The sequence below is a fragment of the Mercenaria mercenaria genome, chromosome 14 (genome assembly GCF_021730395.1).
Source record: "Mercenaria mercenaria strain notata chromosome 14, MADL_Memer_1, whole genome shotgun sequence".
In the NCBI taxonomy this organism is placed as follows: Eukaryota; Metazoa; Mollusca; class Bivalvia; order Venerida; family Veneridae; genus Mercenaria; species Mercenaria mercenaria.
In genome coordinates this window covers 49,027,124-49,051,500 of record NC_069374.1, presented here as the reverse complement: position 1 = coordinate 49,051,500, position 24,377 = coordinate 49,027,124, and the positions used below count along the sequence as shown (strand labels likewise).

Sequence of the window (24,377 nt, the reverse complement as noted above, 5' to 3'; positions counted from 1 at the left end):
TTAAAATGGGTAAAAGTGATAAAAAAAGAAAGTTTGTCTGTTTTACATGTGCAATCTAAATATCTTTCACCCCCGAACACCATATTATCTTACATTTTCACTTGTGGCTACGCCTCTCCTGAAAATATTGCATCTGGTGTTCACTAGTGAGAGATATCTCAGTCTTGCACTCAAAACAAACATGTATCCTCTATATCTAATATCCACTGGCACTATTCCTGCTAAGCTTGTTTATCAAAGGTCAAATCTCTCTCCAAATACTAAGGCAACACTTTTATTACTAACAGCGTGATCTTGATCTATACCTTATGCCTTCAAAACAGCAGACGTCTAATCAATATTCAGACAAAATTTCCCCAAAATGAGCACCATGTCCACTTCATAAAGATTGGGTGGAAACTATACGATTTGTTGGTTTAAGGTCACACCGACATAATTATAGGTCATAAGGCGACTTTCCAGCTTTGATGATTGAGGAAGACCCAAGGTGTCCCTTCGTGCATTATTTCATCACGGATGGTGCCTGGGAAGCACCACCAAACTTCCAAAAGCCAGTTGGATGGCTTCCTCACATGAACAATTCAATGCCCCAAGTAATGTTCGAACCTACGTAAGTGAGGGACAAGTGACCCTAACCACTCAGCCACGGAGGCCCTGGAAACTGTAAGAGTTAAGTACAAAAAATGTGTGGGACAGATTAAATGATGGCCAGACTGACAATCCAAACACTAAATGCTCACATAAGGCACCACAACGTTTTATCCTAGCAAATAAATCAAATATATTTGAGAGAAATCACTCCAAACTTTCCAAGTTTGATGTAGATCAAAAAGTTAGCTTATGGGAAGAAGTTATTTGAAAATTGGTTTATGAGAAGTTGTTGACAACGAATGCCAGACTACCCATCCATACCATTACAGCTCACCCCGAGCCTTTGGCTCCAGTTAGCTAATAAAACCCCGACTTAAAATCGAATTCATACAGTTAGTATTTTTGGTACAATAAATAAAAGTTCTAATTAATATCTAACAATCCCTGAACATTTGTGATTTGATCATGATAAAATCACATACAAGTTTAGCTTTAAAACTATTAAAGTAACAAAATACTGACAGAAACAGGCAGATTATAAAAAATGGAAGTTTCTAGGGGTACGGATCCATTCCTCCAGACAAGCCTGTAAGGGGTGGCCGCCTTTTTTTCAGATATTAAGAGTCCTTTACATTTGTAATGGTGTTGCAAAAGAAATATCAAGTACCGGTAAGATTAATCGGTATTCACCTATAACTTGAATATGTTTTAGCAGACATTACCATTCACCGGATTGTTTCTTTCTAAACCTAAATAACCGAGGAATTTAACACCAAATAAATCTTGAAGAATCGAACTGGATCAAATAGATCAGACAGAATGGTTTATACTTTCTTGTGACAATCACTAATATTGAGGGGTTTAAATTTCACACATTCCGTGCTTATTATAAGATAAATAGAAAATTTCAAAAAGGATTCCTTCCGCTTGTGTCGATTAATAAACACAACATAAAATGTTCCTTGTCGATCAATTTATTGTTAAATGACAATGAGTGCATAATTATGTACCTTTTCATATTGGAAACATTTCATTTGTTCAAACCATTTGGGCCTTTGTCAAGATTCAAATATAATTCATTAAAATCTTTGATTTCCATGTTAATCCTTTACCAACAGCCTATACTGCTATATATTAAATGAGAAAGCATACTTATTTGTTGTTCCTTGGATATTTATGTTTCGAAACAAAATGTAAACAATCGTATCAACCCTGGTATCTGTGAATCACTAAAGATTCCAGTTTCTGGTGAAAACTGATTAAATCTTACTTCATATTAATTTTCAGTATCTTGAAAAAAAATGAGGTCCTTATCCACAGACAACAACTAGAAAGTTTTCGTATCTCTATAATCAAATTCTGGAGGTAGATATCAGTACCCCTGAAGACTTCCCATATAAATAAGAATATGCAATGAATTTGGCTGCAAGGTTCCAAAGCCATTCACCCAACCAATGCCTAAAGCTTTGCTTCTGATCTTGTTTTGTGAACAGACATCCAAAATTTGTGAGAAAATGTCTTTTGAAGTTTTGTTAGCTCCGGAAAACCCGAAATAAAGTCAAAGGAAGATGCTTTTGTAGAAGAGTGCATGTCTTCCCTAATGCATAGTCATAAATGCAGGAAGTCAGAAACGGACAGGAACAAAAGTAAAGGAAACACTGATGGTTGGCTGCAACAGAAATCATCTACTTGACATGTTCAATCATCCCACAAAGTTTCAACATTCTTGGCCTAGTGGTTCTCAAGTTATGAATTGGAAACATCTACAGCATTAAGTGACTTACCACCCCTAACGAGTCTCCTGCTGATCATAGGCTATTAGCATAGAGAATGGGAAGGCTACAAGCCCAAACCTTTTACATTTTTTTATTTAAACAGTTTCAATTGTGGTCAGTGCAACATTCCGCCTTCTGCCTGTTTGCCATTTTTTAAAGGCATAAAAAGTCTAAAACAAGAGCTGTAACTATTTGTAATAAATATGCCCCCAAAGCATGCCCAGGAAAGCTACAGTTATCTGTGCAAAATATGACAGAATAGTTTAGGTACAAACAGTTGATGTTGAACTGAGAGACATGGGTCGTAACAGTGAAACACCTCAATATGGTTAATATTTGTGTCAAGTAGTTTTGAAATCCCTTGATAAATGGCACAGTTATGGACTGGACAAGAAACCGACTATTTTAACCTCTGACTTCTAAGTATAACCTTGACCTTGGAGCTAGGGATCTGGGTCTTGCGCATGACACTTCATCTTATCATAGTGAATGTTTATGCCAAGTAATTTTAAAATCCCTTCATCAATTGCAGAGTTATGGACCGGACAAGAAACAGACCATGTTAACTTTTAACCTCTGTGACCTTCACCTTAAGAGCTATAGGTCTGGATCTTGCGCATGACATGACCTATTATTCTGGGGAACATCTATGCAAAGTAATTTTAAGATCTTTTGATGAATGGCAGAGTTATGAACAGGACAATAATTTATTCATTTATTTTGTTACCACTCGGCCATGGAGGCCCCGAACAGGACAAGAACAGACACTGTTAACTTTTGACTTCTAAGTGTAACCCTGACCTTAAAGCTATGGGTATTGGTCTTCTGCAAGACACATTGTCTCAATGGTGCATATTTATGCCAAGGTATTTCAAAATCCCTTTACGGATGGCAGAGTTACAGCCCGGAAAAGAATTTACACAGACGTATGCACACATGACACGGGTGGTAAACGCGCAATCCAATTCCCGCCGGGAATACGCTTAAAATGGGTTGCGCAACGTCCGGTGCTGGTGTTGCGCGTAAAAAAGACGAAATTGAGGTATGTGAAGTTATGATTTTGCTTAGTATGAGACAAGAATAAATTTTCTCGAAAAAAGCAAAATGCTATTCGACACAGATATGATAATACATCATATGTGTAAAATATCTGGTTTGTAATTTATGATTCGGCTCTATTATCACAAAAACTCTGGCGACACGAAACGTGAAAAAAGTATGAAATCAACAAAAATGGCAGTTTCTGACCTCATATGCCTAATCTGAGGACATTGATGCTTTTTATGATAACTCAACTGTTATAAAGTAACGAATATCCAAATTATTTGTTTCAAATCCTGCTTACGGGGACATAATTGACAAAATAATCATCGGGAATGGGGTTGCGCACCGGGAATGGAGTTGCTCATATACATCATAATGTGTATAATGTTTACGCGCAACTCCATTCCCGGGGCGCAATCCCATTCCCGGTTATTTTTTTGCCAGTCTTTCCCCAAAAGCAACATTTCATTCAAGTGTATGTAATATTCATGACTGTTTTACACGTGTTTGATTATTCGAAGCGTCACATTTCCAGAAAGAAGGCACAAGAGTTAGAAAATTTGCATTTTTCATGTTTCCATGCTTTTTTGACAGCTCGAGCCATTAGAGTTTTCGTGATAACAGAGCTGATTCTTAAATTAATAAGTTGGTATTTCACACATATGATCCTTATTCATTTTTGTGTCGAATAGCATTTTGCTTTTTTTCGAAAGCACTCGTAAATGTGTAATTATTTACAAAAACAAAAACCCACCTACCTTGATTTTGTATGTATTGATGCGCAACACCAGCACCGGAAGTCGCGCAACCCATTTTTAGCGTATTCCCAGTGGGAATTGGATTGCGCGTTTACCACCCGTGCATGAATGGACAGTGCTATTTTAATATGCCCATTTTCTGTAACATAAAAATAACAGTATCTTCAAGGTTACCAGGGGGCCAGGACTCACCACGGGGTTTTATATTAGTTTCTAAATGATCCAACAAGGTTTAAACAAAATACATGTAACAACTTTTGTGTTATTCCCAATTGTTGATGCCATCGCCGCCACTCTAAGGATCGCTTAGTCTTGCTTCTGCTATAAGTTGGCGAGACAAGAAATGACTGAAAATTTATAACGAATGAATATTTACAAAATAAACTATATGAAGCTGTATATTACAAATCAAAATTTAACCTCGCTATGTCAGACATACAAATAATTTGCTGGATTTCAACAAATTTCACCGGCAGAATTTATGTCATATATGGCATTTTTGAATGTTTTAACAGTTTCTACATTCACTATATAACTTCCAATTTTTTCTAACAAAGACATTTTGAACAGCTTGAAATGTTGTAAATTTCAAAAAAGACATTTTTTTTTATAAATAAAGAACGAGATCTTACATGTACATGTACTCGAACAAGTATGAAGTTGCAAACTATATAATCTCTTAACTTTATGGCAAAAATGGACTATTCAAATATAACACAAAAAACAAGCTAATTATAGAAGATAAAATGAGACATTCCCACCAGGCAATACAAAAATGTTAAACAACAAATCCACAAATATTTAATGAAAGATGAACAATCACACTTTTCCACCCTCATTTTCCTTATTAACAAACACTTATTGAAATTTCAATTTCTTTCTTACGCATGTTGTTTCTTTTCAACATATCTGCAGTATACATGACAACAAAGTGTCATCATCTGTTCCTGTTAGAACATTCACATAAAGACTTTTATCTTCGTTCAAAACACCTTCCACATCAGCCATATTCGCTAACAGCATAAACAATCTGGATTCTTTTCGATATAGCACTTTCCTGTAAAAATCGGTCGGACATGTTCTTCTGTATTTCTCATTCCCTGTCCTCGAAACACTGATCGTAGTTGCTCGTTATTCACATCCACAATTAAAGTGTTCATCACTGTCTTTAAGCTTATTGTAGTTTGCTCCAACACAAACTGTGTGATACCAGCCATCACAATCATCACACTGTACCTGTAATTATAACAAGCAAAGTCAATGACTTAGTATTCCCTGCAAAGTTTTTTTTTGCCAAATAAATGCAAAACAGATTGATCAAGATGTATGTCATTTTGGTAACAATAATGATGTCATTTCTAACAAAGGTAATTTGCAGACAAACTTTACCTGTTGTAAACAAAACACACAGATTTTCTCATTTCAGTAAAAATCACTCTGACCTTGACCCAAGTAAACATAAATCAACGATGACTCTATGTCAGCTATCTATAGTTTGGTCTGTATGTTTCATTCTTATTTTTGTTTGCTTGTTTTGGGTTTAACGCCATTTTCAACAGTATTTCAGTCATGTAACGGCGGGCAGTTAACCTAATAAGTGTTCCTGGATTCTATAACAGTACAAACCTGTTCTCCGCAAGTAGCTGCCAACTTCCCCACATGAATTACCAGAGGTTGAGGACGAATAATGTCAGACACAATGTCTTTTATCAAATCATCACGGAGAACATACGCCCCCGCACAGAGATCGAACTCGTGACCCCGTGATCCATAGACCAACGCTCTCCCTATTGAGCTAAGCGGGCGGGTTAACTGGTGCAATTAAGTGAAAACTTTTTTCTATTTTTTTCGCAACAATGATTTATACTTTAGCCCAAGCTGGTCAGAATGTGACTAAATGAATTGTTACTTTGCAATGTGCAAGCTAACCCAGAAAAAAGTTTGGTTGGAATACCTGATTCCAACATTTTATTTAGTAGAAATTTCTAATTATGAAATACTGCAAAAGACCTGGATGGTCATCTAAATAGTTAGTCAGTCTTTATATACTGTTTACTCACTATAAAATATACATTTGAAGAGTAAAAAGGCTGATTTTGGGTTAGCGGACAAGAGTTAAAAGGCTGATTTTCGATAATTCAAGGGCCATAATTCCGAAGTGCCTGGGACTTATGGTCAAACATATTTGGTGAAGATTGAATGAGAAATGTTCGGCTTAGAGGGCAGACAAGAGTAAAAAGGCCAGTTTTCGGTATCTCAAGGGCCGTAATTCCGAGGCGCCTGGGCCAATTTGGCTTTATTGAACTTGGTTCAGGACTTATGGTCAAATACATTTTGTTCAAATAGGAGAAGATCGGATGAGAAATCTTTGACTTAGAGCGCAGAATAGATTTGTGAAAGACAAACTGACAGACACACACACAAAGGAATAAATTAATATGTTTCCCACACCACTGTGTGGTAGGAGACATAATCAATTATGACATTATAGCAGCAATATGCAAAGATCTTAGGCAAGATGATATATGTTTTATGAGAATTGGTGACTGTAAAGTCTCCCAATACTTTGATTCAGTGTAGTATATTTTCTGAGAATTTCAGTATCTCTTTAAAGAATTCCACTTCAGCTGCTGCTAGGGGACGTGAAGGATGTTCCACTCACAATCAAACTGTTTGCTATTATTTTACCTGCTTGCATTCTATGCTTTCATAAGTTTTTATAGGTAATATGAAGTTCTAAATAAAGCAACATGACTTTTGACTTTAACTTTTCAGGTTATATGGTAAGAATTTCGTACCCATGGTGTTCTTTTCTTTTTCGGTCGTTTACAGTCAGCAGAATCACATGTATCATCCTCATACCACTCAACGCCTGGTTCAAGGTTGTCACTGGTTGATGCAGTTGATGAAGCTGCTGCACCACCTTTTCGCCGCCGCTTCCTACTTCCTACAGCTGGCGCATCATTTCCTGCGAGAAAGTAGCTCTACATTCATTTTTATTTCATACATTTCTAAACACTATTTTTTTTCCCCCTATGTTATGTATTGAAAACTAGCAGGTCAATTCACAGGAAGAAGAACAGATGTCTACCCTGATCAATACCTTCATGTGGGAAAGTTTGAGGACTACAACTGTTAAAGATAGGGCTGGGACAATTTCAAAATTTTGAAACCGGTTAATCGTTTGTATGAAATCGAATCAAACCGGTTAATCGACCACCGTATTGAAAAAGCTTTTTTCCTTCCTGAAGACCATATCGAGGTACCTCCGGCAGCTGACTTTATTAGGAACTCATGAACATTTATCGTTTGGAAGCAGTGTGATAATAAGTCATATTTTGGTGTATTTTTGTTTTAAATAAATCAACTACAGGCAAATCAGGGAAAGTCACTACTGATTCTGTTGATGTAAGTTTAGCAGAAATGTAGGCTACTGCAGGTCTGTGTTGCTGTCAAGGATGTAATATGAAACAAGAGCTCGTCGAACACGAAATGCCCCCCTTGATGCATTCAGTAATTGCACAAGGAACAGAAATTATATGCTCACTGTAAAAAAAGTTCTACCATTCTGGTTTAATCTGACCTTGACCTTTAACCTATTAACCTAACAAGAGATTACAGATTGATCTTGGAGCCATCCACTGAGCCATTTTTGAATGTTCCAAATTTCAAGACTAGCTCAAGGTCAACATCAAGGTCAAATTTCATTTAGGTATAAAACAATGTGCATGTGGTCCAAAATTGAAAGCGGTGGCTTGAGAAATGTGAAAGCAGGTCACTAGATCAATTTCAAGGTAAAGTTCATTTCGGTAGACAGAGCTATGCATGTGCTTCAAATTTGGAGGCTGTAGCTTGAGAATTGTGAAAGTAGGTCACTAGGTCAAAATCAAGGTCAAATTCCATTTCGGAACACAAAACTATGCAAGTGGTCCAAATTTGAAGCCTGTACCTTCAGAAATGTGAAAGTAGGTCACTAGGTCAAGATCAAGGTCAACTCATGTCAAGGTTCATCTTGCCACTCAAAACTATACATGTGGTCCAAATTTGAATGATGTAAGTTATGGACATGAAGATTCTAAGTTTTTCCCTGTATAAGTCTATATGAACCATATGACCTCTGGGGCGGGGCCATATCTGACCCGAGAGGGATAACTTGAACAAACTTGGAAGAAAACCACTAAATGATGCTACATTACAAATTACCAAAGCCATAGTCTTTGTGGTTTGGACAAGAAGATTTTCAAAGTTTTTCCCTATATAAGTATATGTAAACCATGTGACCCCCAGGGCGGAGCCATATTTGACCCTAGGGGAATAATTTGAATAATCTTAGTAGAGGACCACTAGATGTCATATACAAAATATCAAAGCCCTAGGCCCTGTGGTTTTAGACAAGAGGTTTTTCAAAGTTTTTTCCTATATAAGTCTATATAAACCATGTGACCCTAGGGGTGGGGCCATATTTGACCCCAGGGAAATAATCTGAACAATCTTGGTAGAGAACCACTAGATTTTGCTACATACCAAATATCAAAGCCCTAGGCCCTATGGTTTTGGACAAGAAGATCAGAAACCATTTAACTGTTCCTGGCCAATGTAACCTTTACCTTTGACCTAATGACCTCAAAATCAATAGGGGTCATCTGCTGGTCATGGCCAACCTAACTATCAATTTTCCTGACACTAGGCCCAAGCGTTCTTGAGTTATTGCCTGGAAACCATTTTACTGTTCCTGGTCACTGTGACCTTGACCTTTGACATACTGACCTCAAAATCAATAGGGGTCATCTGCTGGTCATTACCAACCTCCCTATCAACTTTCGTGACCCTAGGCCTAAGCGTTCTTGAGTTATCATCCGGAAACCGTTTTACTGTTCAGGGTCACTGTGACCTTGACCTTTAACATACTGACCTCAAAATCAATAGGGGTCATCTGTTGGTCATTACCAACCTCCCTATCAGCTTTCATGATCCTCGGCCAAAGTGTTCTTGAGTTATCATCCGAAAACCGTTTTACTATTCAGGGTCACTGTGACCTTGACCTTTGACATACAGACCTCAAAACCAATAGGGGTCATCTGCTGGTGATGACCAACCTCCCTATCAACTTTCATGATCCTAGGCCCAAGCGTTCTTGAGTTATCATCCGGAAACGGATTGGTCTACATTCCGACCGACCGACTGACCGACATCTGCAAAACAATATACCCCTCCTTTTTCAAAGGGGGGCATAATAATAAACATTTTACTGGGATTGTAGGACGTCCATTGATTGAGAGCGATTAGCGGTTTTGCAAAACTGAAACCGGTTTTACAAAGTAATCGAATCGGATCCAATTAACCGAGTAATCGTCCCAGTCCTAGTTAAAGCGCAATTACTCCAAGAAAACTTCAGCTGATAGGGGCATTGCAGTTATGCAAAGCCATCCTCGTCTTGATGTTTAATTGAAATAAGATTTTTGGTATTACACATAACGTCATAACTATTTTAAATCAATAAGGGGCATTAAACTATCAAGAAATAATACAATTTTAAAACGGCAATAAAATATTTACTAATGTTTGATCGCGATCAGGAATGGAAAATGAAATGCGTATAACTGAAATAAAACCAGTCTTTTTTTATTCATCAATTTCGACAATGTTAAATGGTTATTCAAACTATTTCTGATGAAAAGACAAGGAATTAACCAGCTTCTATACAGCTAGCAGTCAAGTATAAACAAGATGGCCATGATGACCCTGAATCGCTCACCTGAGTAATATGAGCTACATGTTTCAAATGTCAAACTGATCGGTGTGCAAAACTGTACATGTCATCCAAATTTCAAGGCTGTATCTTAAACAAGAGGGCCATGATGGCCCTATACATCGCTCACCAGAGTTGATCTGGCCTACTGACCTAGCTTTTGACCCCACATGACCCAGACTGAAACTTGACCTAGAAATCATCAAGTCAATCTTTCTAAGTTTCATAAATATTGGGTCACAACTGTGGCCTCTAGAGTGTTAACTAGCTTTTCCACGATCTGACCTACTAACCTAGTTTTTGACCCAACATGACCTAGAGATCATCAATACTAACATACTGATCAAGTTTCATAAAGATTGGGTCACAAATGTGGTCTCTAGAGTGTTCACAAGCTATTTCTTCGGTCTGATGTACTGACCTAGTTTTTGACCCCACATGACCCAGTTTCAAACTTGACCCAGAGCTCATCAAGACAAACGTTCTGACAAAGTTTCACAAAGATTTGGTCACAAATGTGGTCTCTAGGGTGTTCACAAGCTTTTCCTTTGATCTGACCTACTGACCCGTTTTTGACCCCACATGACCCAGTTTCAAACTTGACCTAGAGATCATCAAGACTAACATTCTGACTAAGTTTCGTAAAGATTGGGTCAAAAATGTGATCTCTAGTGTTCACAAACTTTTCCTTTGATCTGACCTACTGACCTAGTTTTTGACCCCACATGACCCAGTTTCATATCTGACCCAGAGTTTATCAAGACTAACCTTCTGACCAAATTTCATAAAGATTGGGACAAAAATGTAGACCCTAGAGTGTTCACAAGCTTTTCCATTGATCTGACATACTGGCCTAGTTTTTGACCCCACATGACCCAGTTTCGAACCTGACCTAGAGATCATCAAGACTAACATTCTGACTAAGTTTTGTAAAGATTAGGTCACAAATGTGGTCTCTAGAGTGTTCACAAGCTTTTCCTTTGATCTGATCTACTGACCTAGTTTTTGACCCCACATGACCCAGTTTCATATCTGACCTAAATTTAATCAAGACTAACCTTCTGACCAAATTTCATAAAGATTGGGACAAAAATGTAGACCCTAGAGTGTTCACAAGCTTTTCCATTGATCTGACATACTGGCCTAGTTTTTGACCCCACATGACCCAGTTTCAAACTTGACTTAGAAATCATCAAGACACACATTCTGACCAAGTTTCATAAAGATTGGGTCAAAATTGTGGTCACTAGAGTGTTCACAAGCTTTTCCTTTGATCTGACCTACTGACCTAGTTTTTGACCCAACATGACCCAGTTTCAAACTTGACCTAGAGATCATCAAGACAAACATTCTGACCAAGTTTCATAAAGATTGGGTCAAAAATTTGGTCTCTCGAGTGTTCACAAGGCAAATGTTGACGCACGACGCATGACGGACGCCAGACAATGACCGGTCACAATAGCTCACCTTGAGCACTTTGTGCTCTGGTGAGCTAAAAAACAAGAAAGTAGGTCAGTAGGTCAAGGTCACAGTCAAGTGATCCCTAATCACTTGGGTCAGCAGGTAATTATAATTAAACAGTCTAGGTTATATGATCTGATAATTTTTGAAGTATTTTTTCTTATTCTGACAACTCATAATTATAACAAGTGTTAATTGTTTGTTTTTTTGGGTTTAACACTGTTTTGCAACAGTATTTCAGTCATGTAACAGCGGGCAGTTAACCTAACCAGTGTTCCTGGATTCTGTACCAGTACAAACCTGTTCTCCGCAAGTAACTGCCAACTTCCCCACATGAATCTGAGGTGAAGGACTAATGATTTCAGACACAATGTCGCTTATCAAACAGTCACAGAGAACATACGCCCCGCCCGAGGATCGAACTCACGACCCGCAATCCATAGACCAACGCTCTACCTACTGAGCTAAGCAGGCGGGCTAATTATAACAAGTGATCCCTGGGGCGGGGCCTCTTTTCACCCAAGGGGCATAATTTGAATAATTTTGGTAGAGAAACACTAGGAAAGGCAACATACTTAATATCAAAAGCCTAGGCCTTGCAGTTTCAGGCAAGAAGATTTTTAAAGGTTTTTTTCCTATATAAATCTATTTAACACGAGACCCCCTGGGGCAGGGCCTCTTTTCACCCCAGGGGCATAATTTGAATAATTTTGGTAGAGGATCACAAGGCAATGCTACATACAAAATATCAAAGGCCTAGGTTATGTGGTTTTAGACAAGAAGATTTTTAAAGTTTTTTACTATATAAGTTTATGTAAAACTTGTGGCCTCTGGAGCGGGGCCTCTTTTCATCCCAGGGGCATAATTTGAACAATTTTGGTAGATGACCACAAGGCAATGCTACATACAAAATATCAAAGGCCTAGGTTATGTGGTTATAGACAAAAAATTTTTAAAGTTTTTTACTATATAAGTCTATGTAAAAATTGTGACCCCCGGGGCGGGGCCTCTTTTCACCCCAGGGGCACAATCTGAACAATCTTGACAGAAAACAGTAAGATGATGTCACATGCTAAATATCAAGGCTCTACGCCTTGCGGTTTTGGACAAGAAGATTTTTAAAGTTTTTCCTTTCGGTTGCCGTGGCAACCAGAGTTCTGCATGGAATTAAATTCTTTGAAAAATTTTGAAAGGGGACCACCCAAGGATCATCCCTGTGAAGTTTGGTGTAATTCTGCCCAGTGGTTTTCAAGATTTTTTCAGAAAATGTTGACCGACGGACGACTGACATTGAGCGGTCACAAAAGCTCAGCTAAAAACAAGCAAAGTCAATGAATTGGTATCCCCCAAGAAATGGGTTTTTGGCAAAAAGTTAAGGATGTTAACATGTACATTTAATCTTAAATGTCCTAAAGAGACCACAATCAAGTAAGAAATCTGGAACGTGGGTGGCAATGAAGTGTGTGTGTGTGTGTTGTGTGTGCGTGTGTGTGTGTGGGGGGGGAGTTTACAAGTTCACATGTTAATAAGTACTCATTGAAGGTTTGAAAAATTAAGTAAGACAGCACAGTCCACTATTTGGTGATTTGAAAGTAAAATAAATTTATATAAATTTAAGAAGTTTAATGAAATTCTACCAACTGGTTAATTTGTTATGTATGAACATGTGGATTTTTAAACAAGGGAAATAACCCTAAAGTTACTTAAGAGATCCTGACAAAATTAAGTGTGCACTAGGTCAAATATGTCACAAGTTATGAAGCAGTAATTGTCATATTTATAGTACCCTTTATACATGTAGTTAACACTAGAAACTATTTAGGGCCATAACTCTGATGTTACTTGGGCAATCTGACTAAAACTTGACTGGCCATATTTCCCTATAGTGATGAAAATCTATATGAAGTTTTATTTAAACATTCCAAATCACTTTTTAGATAATGGCTCCCAGGATTTCAGAAATCTGCAAATTTATTGGTAGCCCCAATATATTCGTCTGGTAGCCCGAACGTTCAAGTTTATTTGGCAATGAAAATTTTGGTTTATTACTAAGTGCTTGTATACTACAGTTGGACAGAATGCTTAAATTAACATAGGTTAATCATTATAGATTTTTTTCAACAATAGCAATTAAATTTGAGCCGTGCCATAAGAAAAAACATATGCTTTGACCAGATGGATCCAGCAAGCTCGCATCTGTGCAGTCTGGTCAGGATCCATGCATTCACTTTAAGCCTACTGGCAAATGTGAGAGAACTTTTTTAGCGAACAGATGGTCCTGACCAACTGCGGAGCGCAGGCAGTCTGATCCATAGCTGGTCGCAAAGCCACTATGTTGGTTTTCTCATGTGCAGCTCATTTCAATTTTTCTCTTTATTTAAGAAATACTCATGAACATTTTTATTAAACAGGGAATCTTCTCTGGTTAAATTGCAACATGAAAACAAAAAATGGCGGATCTGCAATTTTCATAATTCTTGCAAATTCCTTTGGGCAGTTATAAACTACAAATTTTCTCATAAAATTTATTTATGAAGTCAAGAAATAATTCTGTCTATGTTTTGGTTTCATTGGAAATTGGCGCATTAAAAATGCCAAAACTCATATTTATAAAGAAATACGTAAACAATTTTCCTGGTTCTCTTTTTTCTTCACTGGTTTCTGTTTTGTGTTGGTTTGTGATTGAGTCTTTGGTCTCTGGTCAGCCTCTGGCTTGCTTGAATCATCTGCAAAACAGAGGATCAACATCAGCTGTTTGTAAAAAAACTTCAATCATGACCTGTGGACAATTCCCACATGTCTATCAACAAACCTGATCAGCAGAAGGCTTCACGTGTATCAATGGAATTAACATCTAGAGAGCATTGAAAAACTTTGCCTGAAAAGTAATTTTGAATTTTTCAACTGAATAGAACATCATAATCATTTCTGCAGTAATATTTTTTATGTTATTTACAGAAGTTTTAAATCAAGATGTAGAGAAATAAAACTACAGACAAAACACTGATAAATTATTTCAAATATCTTATCATTTTTAAGACATTATCACAGAAACACTTGCTAATTTGTGTGTATTGTTCTACATCTAAGGCTAGAATAGTTTATGTTCTGCATTCATTGCTAGATTATCTCAATTAATGTGCCCGTCAGCAACGACTGAAAAGCCAAATGAATGACTGATTGTTCAGTTTACATGAAGAAGTTTAAATACGGAGAATGCTAGTCTTAACTTTCAAACTGAATTTTTCATAACACTGATTCTAATATGGGTACATAAAATATTGATAATATCTATTATCATTATCAAAATAAACAAGTTTATATTCCTTTTCCAACTGACCATTGTTTACATTTGCTTGTAAATCATTGAAACCAATCTACTTTTAGCTGACAGACACTGACAGCCTAGATTAGTGTTGTTATCTGATAGGCTCCTCCTACAAAACTTACTACCAGGGTAGTAAATATTGGGGCTTTAAGCTAGTGTTCTTCCGTTATTGAGCAGAAACCATTCCCAGTTGCCGGGTCAGTTAGACTTTGAGTGATCTTTGACCTGACCCAAAGCAAAAGACCAGACAGTATGCATCTCTGAAAGAGGACTATTACATACTCCAGGTGTTGAAAATTCTAGAGGCAGAAAAAACTAGAAATGTGTCCATGGGACACAGATGCCCCCACTACATGACAAAGGACACAAATTTTTTCCTAGGTCAGGGGCAATAACTCCTACAATACTCGATGAATCCAGACACGAAACCCCAGGTGCACAACCGCAAATGCTGACCAACATTCCTTTAAACGTTGGTGACTCTAGGTCAAATACTTTTGGAGCTACTACATTAAAATGACCAATTTTTAACTAAGTCAGAGGTCGTAACTCCTACACGACTGAATGAATCCAGACGCGAAACCCTAGGTGCACAACTGCACATGCTGACCAACATTCCTGTAAACTTTGGTGACTCAATTTTTTACTAAGTCAGGGGCCATAACTCCTACAGAACTGAATGAATTCGGACGAAAAACCCCAGGTGCACAACTACACATGCTGACCAACATTCCTGTAAAGTTTTATGTCTCTATGTCAAATACTTTTGGAGGTAGGCGCGACACAACATTAAAATGACCAATTTTTACTAAGTCAGGGGCCATAACTCCTACAAGACTGAATGAATCCAGACACAAAACCCCAGGTGCACAACTACACATACTGACCAACATTCCTGTAAAGTTTTGTGACTCTACGTCAAAAACTTTTGGACACAACATTGTCGGAAGGACAGACGGACGGACGGACAAGGGCAAATCTATATGCCCCCCTCCCCCAAAAGTGGAGGCATAAAAATGATGAGCATGGCATGAAAGATGACAACTGTTACAGTTTAAATACAAGATATTGTTTTCTCAAATCTTTAAAACTGGTAGGAAAATATATAGCTATATACAGACAACTGTAGCAGGCAGAGGGAGATTTGGAAGGTCTCTTTAAAATGGTAACCTGCATCCAGCATTTCACTGGGAGAAGTTATTTAAACATATTTCTACATTTACTTTAATTACCCCTAAAAGGGTGCAAGATGCCCACATTTAACAAGTCTGAAAGAGGTCCTTACAAAGATCTTACATTCCAAGTTTGGTGACAATTCTTCAAGCTGTTCATGAAGAGGAATGTTTAAAGGTATTTCTGTTTCGAGGTCTTGCGGCTCCTAAAATGGTCTAAGGGCCCCCATCTGAACAAATTTGGAAGGACCTATATTGATGCTATAGACCAAGTTTGATATGTATATACGACCAACAATTCATGAGAAGAAGACGTTTAAAGTTATTTATATCTTTTAGTTTTAGTGGCCCATAAAGGGTTTAAGCAACCACATTTAAACAAGGCAGTCTGAAAGACAGCTAAATCCCCCACCACTGTTATGGACAGTGAAAGGGTAAACCTTTGACCTTTAGCTGTGACCTTGACCTTGAACTGACATGGCTGACCCATGAATTTTGCAAATTCGTCTTGATGAGGTGATCATTTGACCCAAGTTTAATGAAAATCCTTTAAGGGATTTAGGAGATACAGAGCTCAAATCTTTGACCTTGAGTTGTGACCTTGACCTTGAGTTGACTCGGCTGACTCATGAGTTTTTTGATGAGATGATCATTTGACTCAAGTTTGATGAAAATCCATCAAGGGGGTAATGAGATAAAGAGTGGACACAAAATGGAAAGCTCAAACCTTTGACCCAAAGTTATGACCTTGACCTTGAGCTAGCAGGGCTGACCCATGAGTTCTGCACATCGTCTTGGATAGGTGACCATTTGACCCAGGATTCATATGAATCCTTCAAGGGGATTGGGAGATACAGAGCGGACACAAAATGGAAGGCTCAAACCTTTGAACAAGAACTGTGACCTTGACCTTGAACCAACATGGCTGACTCATGGGTTCTGTACATTATCTTGGTGAGGTTATCATTTGACCAAAGTTTCATGAAAATCCTTCAAGGGGTTTAGAAGATACAGAGTGGACACAAAATGTTACGGAAGGATGGAAGGACGGAAGATGGAAAAACGGAAAGACTGAAGGACAGACAGAGACCATTCCTATAACCCTCCACCACTCATGGCAGGGGATTAATAAAATTGGGAGAGGACCTTATAATGCTGCCACAGACAAAGTCTGATGAAGATCCATCAGAAACTTTATGAGAAGTCGATATAAAGTTCTTCTTTTTTTAGCTCTAGTAGCCCTTGAAATGGGTCAAGCACCCCCATTAAAAATTCTTGAGAAAGAACCTTATAATGATACTGCAGATCAAGTTTGATGGAAAACCATCAAGCATGTCAAGAGGTTCATAAGAAGGTCATTTAAAGGTTATCTTCTTTTTAGCTCTGGTGGTCCATGAAAGGGGTTAAAACATAGGAATAAACATGAAACAGGACCATACCTGGATGCCACTGACCAAGTTTGGTGCAATTCGGACCAGCAGTTAGAGAGAAAATGTCATTAGAAGAAGTGAGGATGTATGGACATCAAACGGTGAGTGATCTCAACATCTCACCCCAAACACAAGTGCTAAGATGAGCTAATGGCAACAGACGTCATCTAGTAACAACAGGCAATCAATATATGAAGTTTGACCATTATAGGCTGGCTAATCTTTCTATACTGTATAATCTAAAACAAAGTCGTCAACTATGATCTTGACCATCCGGTCAAAATGACTGTCGATGAGCAAAACAATTTTCTCCCCCTTCTCCAAAGATGGCATTATAAAGGCTCGAACCCACATCGATGAGGGGCAAGTGATTTGAAGTCAGCGACCTTAACCACTCGGTCACGGAGATCCCACTATTCAAATAACAAAATTAAATATCGACTGACTGAAACTTTTTTTAAATTCAAGAATTTAGCGAAATCTTGATCCACTGAATTTTTTTTTTTTCATGTTTTTAGGGAAATCGGAAAGTGATGAGAAGTAGATATAAATATTATCCTAACTAGAAATAGAACCATGTCCAGTAGGGTCACTTTCTTACAGGTTAAAACTTTAAAGAAGTTGAGGCTCACCTTCTTCTGAACTGTCCTCTGAGTCTGACGGTGGCTCTACAACTTTTCTTTTTCCTCCTGATTTCTTTGGCACACTGAAAAAGATATTATAACATACCTTGTCAGTGTTTTTAATTTAAGCTAATTTGAGGCCAAAACTCGGCACCATTATCCCAATGACAAATTTACAGTATGTTTTTTTAGTCAATTACAATACTAAAATTTCCAATTTTACACTTAAGGAAAACAAATACAGTCAATCTTGTGTTAAGAGACCACCCAAGGGACAGGCAAAAAGTGGTCTCTTAAGACAACGGTCTCTTAGGACAAAGTACGGAAATTGGGCATAATATATTGGACTTAAGTTTTCACGTGGTGTATGTAAGAGACACATTGGGTAAGGATGCAGATAAAATACATGTTATTCATATCAATTTAATAGTTTGAAATTCTCTTCATTTTATGCAAGTGTTTCAGAATAAAGATTAACATATGCATGAAATATTTACATACATCAATAGAACTTTAAAGTGTAATAAAGTGTGTGTTTTACTTCGATAAAATCAGCTGAATTTCACACAATGTTATTACGTTTCACGAACGAAGCAAGCCATCCCGTCGATGCCTTAAAGTTAATGTCCCCAAGATCACTTGCGAACTTAAAGAGCTTGAGTGCACAAGATAGGCCCAGACACGGGCATTCTCCTAGCAGTCACATCCTTAAACCACTCATATACCAAATTGTTTACATCCCCGTGAACAGTTACTCTCCTCGCACGTTTACGATCACCTGAAACATTGTTTTCAATATCCTCCAACACTTCTGCTTTCCGTTTCAGAATGTTTTGGATCTGGATTTTTCCTACGCCCATTTCTTCAGCCAATTTACGAGCACTTTTGTTCTTACTTAATTCCAACACACGAGCTCTATCATCCAACGTTAACACTTTCCGTTTAGACATATTCAAGATCAATCAATTACACATAGGATAGCTTACAATACATGTATAACACGATATGCGATTTTCCTTATTTATCAAGGTCAAGTTATTACTGGAAAAAATGGTCGGATCTTAAAAACAACGACGAATTTGACTGGTCATATCGGTCTCTCGCTAATAATTATGGCAGTGATTGCGGGATCCCATCAGATGTTACTTACAGTTCTCACCTTTTGCAATCGAGAATTAAGTGTCAACACGTTCTCATAATTAATCGGCGGCAGTGTTTGATGTAAAGATGACTTAATATGGACATAATTAAATTTTAGTGGTCGCTTAACCAAAAAAGGTCAGTCAATTTTGCCGAAAATCAGCGGTCGCTGGTCGCGTTAGACAAAAGTCGTTTAGCACAAATATTTTAATAGTAAAATTGTTCGGGGGGAATTCAAAGTGGTCGTTAAAGACAAATGGTCGTTGAGGACACGTGGTCGCATCCACAATATTGACTGTATCTATAACAAGAGGGCCATAATGGCCCTATATCACTAACCCATTATCATTGCACTTAAGGACAAGAAATTTAACCAAAAAGAAAAAGAAAATCAAGTGACCCCTGGGGCGGGGTCAATTTTGACCCCAGGTGTCATGATTTAAACAAATTTGTAGAGGTCCACTAGGCAATGCTACATGTGAAATAACTAAGCTCTAGGTCTTCTGGTTTATTTTTAGAAAAATTTTGAAGATTTTCCTATGTAAAATCAAGTGACTCCTGGGGCGGGGTCAATTTTGAACTCAGGGGTCATGTTTGAACAAATTTTGTAGAGGTCCACTAGGCAATGCTACATGTGAAATATCTAAGCTCTAGGACTTCTGGTTTATTTTTAGAAAATTTGAAAGATTTTTCTATGTAAAATCAAGTAACCCCAGAGGGCGGGGTCAATTTGACCCCAGAGGTCATGATTTGAACAGATTTTGTACAAGTCTACTAGGCAATGCTACATGTCAAATATCTAAGATCTAGGCCTTCTGGTTTATTTTTAGAAAAATTTTGAAGATTTTCCTATGTAAAATCAAGTGACCCCTTGGGCGCGGTCATGATTTGAACAAATTTTGTAGAGGTCCACTAGGCAATGCTACATGTGAAATACCTAAGTTCTAGGCCTTCTGGTTTATTTTTAGAAAATTTTTGAAGATTTTCCTATGTAAAATCAAGTGACCCATGGGGCAGGGTCAATTTTGACCCCGGGAGTCATGATTTGAATAAATATTGTAGAGGTCCACTAGGCAATGCTACAGGTGAAATATCTAAGCTCTAGGCCTTCTGGTTTATTTTTAGAAAATTTTTGAAGATTTTCCTATGTAAAATCAAGTGACCCCTGGGGCGGGTTCAATTTTGACCCCAGGGGTCATGATTTGAACAAATTTTGTAGAGGTCCACTAGGCAATGCTACATGTGAAATATCTAAGCTCTAGGACTTCTGGTTTATTTTTAGAAAATTTGAAAGATTTTTCTATGTAAAATCAAGTAACCCCATAGGGCAGGGTCAATTTGAACCCAGAGGTAATGATTTAAAAAGATTTTGTAGAAGTCTACTAGGCAATGCTACATGTCAAATATCTAAGATCTAGGCCTTCTGGTTTATTTTTAGAAAATTTTCCTATGTAAAATCAAGTGACCCCTTGGGCGGGGTCATGTTGACCCCAGGGGTCATGATTTGAACAAATTTTGTAGAGGTCCACTAGGCAATGCTACAGGTGAAATACCTAAGTTCTAGGCCTTCTGGTTTATTTTTAGAAATTTTTTGAAGATTTTCCTATGTAAAATCAAGTGACCCATGGGGCAGGGTCAATTTTGACCCAGGGGGTCATGATTTGAACAAATATTGTAGAGGTCCATTAGGCAATGCTACAGGTGAAATATCTAAGCTCTAGGCCTTCTGGTTTATTTTTACAAAATTTTTGAAGATTTTCCTATGTAAAATCAAGTGACCCCTCGGGCGGGGTCATGATTTGAACAACTTTAGTAGAGGTCCACTAGGCAATGCTACATGTCAAATATCTAAGCTTTAGGGCTTCTGGTTTTTGAGAAGAAGATTTTTAAAGATTTTCCTATGTAAAATCAAGTGACCCCTGGGGTGGGGTCATGATTTGAACAAACTTGGTAGAGGTCTACTAGGCAATGCTTCACACCAAATATCTAAGCTCTAGGGCTTCTGGTTTTTGAGAAGATGATTTTTAAAGTTTTTCCTTTCGGTTGCCATGGCAACCAGAGTTCTGTATGGAATTCAATTCTTTGAACAATTTTGAAAGGGGGCCACCTAAGGATTATCCCTGTGAAGTTTGGTGTAATTCTGTCCAGTGGTTTTCAAGAAGAAGATTTTTTTAGAAATTGTTGACGGACAACGGACTACATAGGTCAAAAATATAGGTGTGTTAACAACCCTGTTTTAAACAAGATGCAGAGGGGTTTATATGGGGGGGGGGGGGGGGGGGGGGGGATAGTTTTCCGACCTGGCAACACACCAACTGAGCACTTAAATTGCTTTTGTTCGATTTTTGTTTGATTTGTGTTTGATGCCGTTTTTCAATGTTCAGTATTTCAGTCATATAACAGCCAGCAGTTAACCTTACCAGTGTTCCTCAATTTCTGTACCAGTACAAACCTGTTCTCCGCCAGTAACTACCAACTTCCCCACATGAATCAGAGGTGGAGGACTAATGATTATAGACACAATGTCGTTTATCAAATAGTCATGGAGAACATACGCCCCACCCGAGGATCAAACTCACGACCCCGCGATCCGTAGACTGACGCTCTACCTACTGAGCTAAGCAGGCGGGTAAATTGCTTACCAGGTGTTTATGTATAGAGTTTCTACTAAAAGTGTGTGTAGATTTTATCACGTTTTGTACTTACATAAACTGACGAGTGCAAAAGAGTTGAATTCTAAGCCCGATTTAAGTGAGACCTTGACCTTGGACCTGATGACACTGCATGTCCTCTGCGTGAGGATACCAGCTGATGCTTATTTGTAGATATGGAGTGGACACAGTGTTCAGGTATTTGATATTTCACTGTTAAGTGTGAATTTGACCTTGGACTCGGGGCTCGACTTTCTGTGGTACACATGCCCAAAGGGCAACCAACTACTTTCTTACTTGCCCAAACCCTGCTTTTTAGTTGCCGCAGCATAACATGATGATGTGATGAGAAATTACAATGAACAAAAACAGTAGTACAGGATTTTCTGAGAAGAATTTCTTGAGATCTTTCATATATTACACTTACCAAACGGTAACAGAGTATGATTTTTTGCCTGCTCACACTCCAATTTTACTTGCCACGGGCAATAGGGCAGTCTTTCAGGTTAAGCCCTGGGACTTAGTTACCCTGGTCATGTGCTCTTCACATATTTTTTTTTTTTAAAACAGTTAATAATTGATACCAATTTCAATTACAAGTGCGACCTTCAAGTTGAACCCAGAATGACATCGACTGTCTGTTTTGGGTTGTGTGCTTTGGGTTGTGCACTTTACACATCACCTTGGTGCGATTAACAATTCATGCTAGTTTTATGAAAACATTCAGAGCGATTGAGATGATATGGAGCAGACACCAAGATGGCCTATTTAACTTTGAGCTCAAAGTGTGACCTTGTAACCAGTTTCATGAAAAAATATCTTGTACTTCTTAAGCTATTACAGGATTCCTCTTCATGTGTCAGACTGACCAACTGACGGAAGAGGGTCAAACAATATGTGCCCTCTAATGAAATCTACCTACTGAACCTGCTTTTTTTTCTGCCTTGAAACCTGAAAAACAACTGTTTTTTGTTGTTGTTTTTTTGCCTTAGAATTTCACAATAAATGGAAATTTTTCTAGTTTGTTGGGATTTAATTGCAATCGCAAAATCTGTTAACATTAGTACATCATATCAGAAATAATTTACTAATTCACATAGTATTTACCTACCTGTAAAATGTTTAGATAAAATGTGGAAAATATGTAATTCTTTATCAATATCCTCACAGTGTTTACCTTGTTTTCCCTTTCCTTGTCCCTTTTTTCTTCTTAACAACTTCCTCTTCTTCCTCTTCCTCATTTTCTTCTTCGTTCCCCTCATCATTGTCATCTGCTGCTGGTAACGTTTCTGAAAACACATCTCTGCTGCTGCCAGTAGACACTTTCCGTTTTGAATCACTTACTGAATCTGTTGTCGGAGATTTACTTAAAGTTTCTGAGTTTAATTTTCCTGAACCGCGTCTGCCTTTTTGAAGTGAGCTATTTTTTGAAATGTCAAGGTCATTGTCTGAATGAGAACTGGAATCTTTTCGGTTTCGACCTTTCTGAGATGGTCTTGATTTAGCACTTAAGTGACTTTTGTCTTGAGTTTGTTCTACATTCGACTGAATATCACTATTCTTAAATAGTCTGTCAGAGACAATAGTTGCGTCTTTTTTGAGATCTGTGTGAATTTCACTCTCCTCGACTGGAGTAGTGTTTGGTGTCAGGTCTTCAGAAAACATCTCCGAAGTCCTTGACTTCCTTGGTATCCTTTCAAACTGAAATACAATGAAAGTGCATATTTTATTACAGTGTTAACCTGTTACAGCACATCCTAAACAAAATGAACTGTCACATTTTATTATGCTGGTTTCTTTCGACTTTTATAATACTCTACATGTATATCAAGCAGACAAGTTGTCAACTTTCTCATTAGACTAATCCCTGGGGCCATAACTCTGGAGATACTTCTGGTAACTGAACTGGGATTAGCCCTTGCCCAGCTGAAAACGATAGGTTCTGCCTTTCCAACCAGTGTAGATCATGATCAACCTGCACATCTGTGCAGTCTGATCATGATCTGCACTGTTCACTATTCTTCCAGTACCTTTTTGGCAAGCCCCCTTTCAAAAGTTAATGTTACTGTCTATATTGGAAGATGGACAAAATCAGTATAGAAATTTAGCAGGGTAAGGGTTAGTTTTTATACAGATATGTGTTCTTTAAACTTAGATAGTGATCAAAAAAAGCAATTCATAGAGAGGATAGTTACTGGACACTTGGTCTGTGGATTGCAAGCAGTGAGCCAGTCTGATCTGATTTGCAATTCAGGGTCAAAAATCCATGTAAGACCTTTATTTTTTCATTGTTCGTTTTACAAACTGTGGAACTGCCCAATTGTCGTAGGAGAAGTGAATAAAATTAAAAATTAAATTTCAAATCCCAGTTTCATTTTACTGTAGGAAAGGAGTATAGAGTAAAAAATAAAGAATAATGACAGAGGAGGAAATAAAACAAGAGCACCACCTTGCGGCGCTCATCTGATTTTTTTTATATAAACAAGAGAACCACCTTGCGGCGCTCATCTGATTTTTTTATATAATAGAAAAATTGTCCTATGTTCAAAAAGGGCCATAATTCTTGCAAAAAGCAGAATGGAGTTATGTTTCTTGACGACAGTCAGCTTATGTTGGTGATCAACTGTTGCAAGTTTCAAAGCAATAGCTTTGATA

The 24,377-nt window shown here is 37.8% G+C and overlaps 1 protein-coding gene across 1 annotated transcript in view; it reads right to left on the bottom strand.

The window, feature by feature from the left end:
• Positions 1–24,377, bottom strand: part of LOC123527519 (ABC transporter F family member 4-like) — a 182,739-nt gene that overhangs the window by 132,814 nt on the left and 25,548 nt on the right. The window contains exons 4-6 of the mRNA XM_053522615.1: positions 22,900–23,423; positions 17,941–18,014; positions 14,023–14,104 (exon numbers count right to left, since the gene is read on the bottom strand). Of these exons, the coding sequence (XP_053378590.1) occupies positions 14,023–14,104; positions 17,941–18,014; positions 22,900–23,423 (680 nt within the window). The remainder of the gene's footprint in view (positions 1–14,022; positions 14,105–17,940; positions 18,015–22,899; positions 23,424–24,377) is intronic.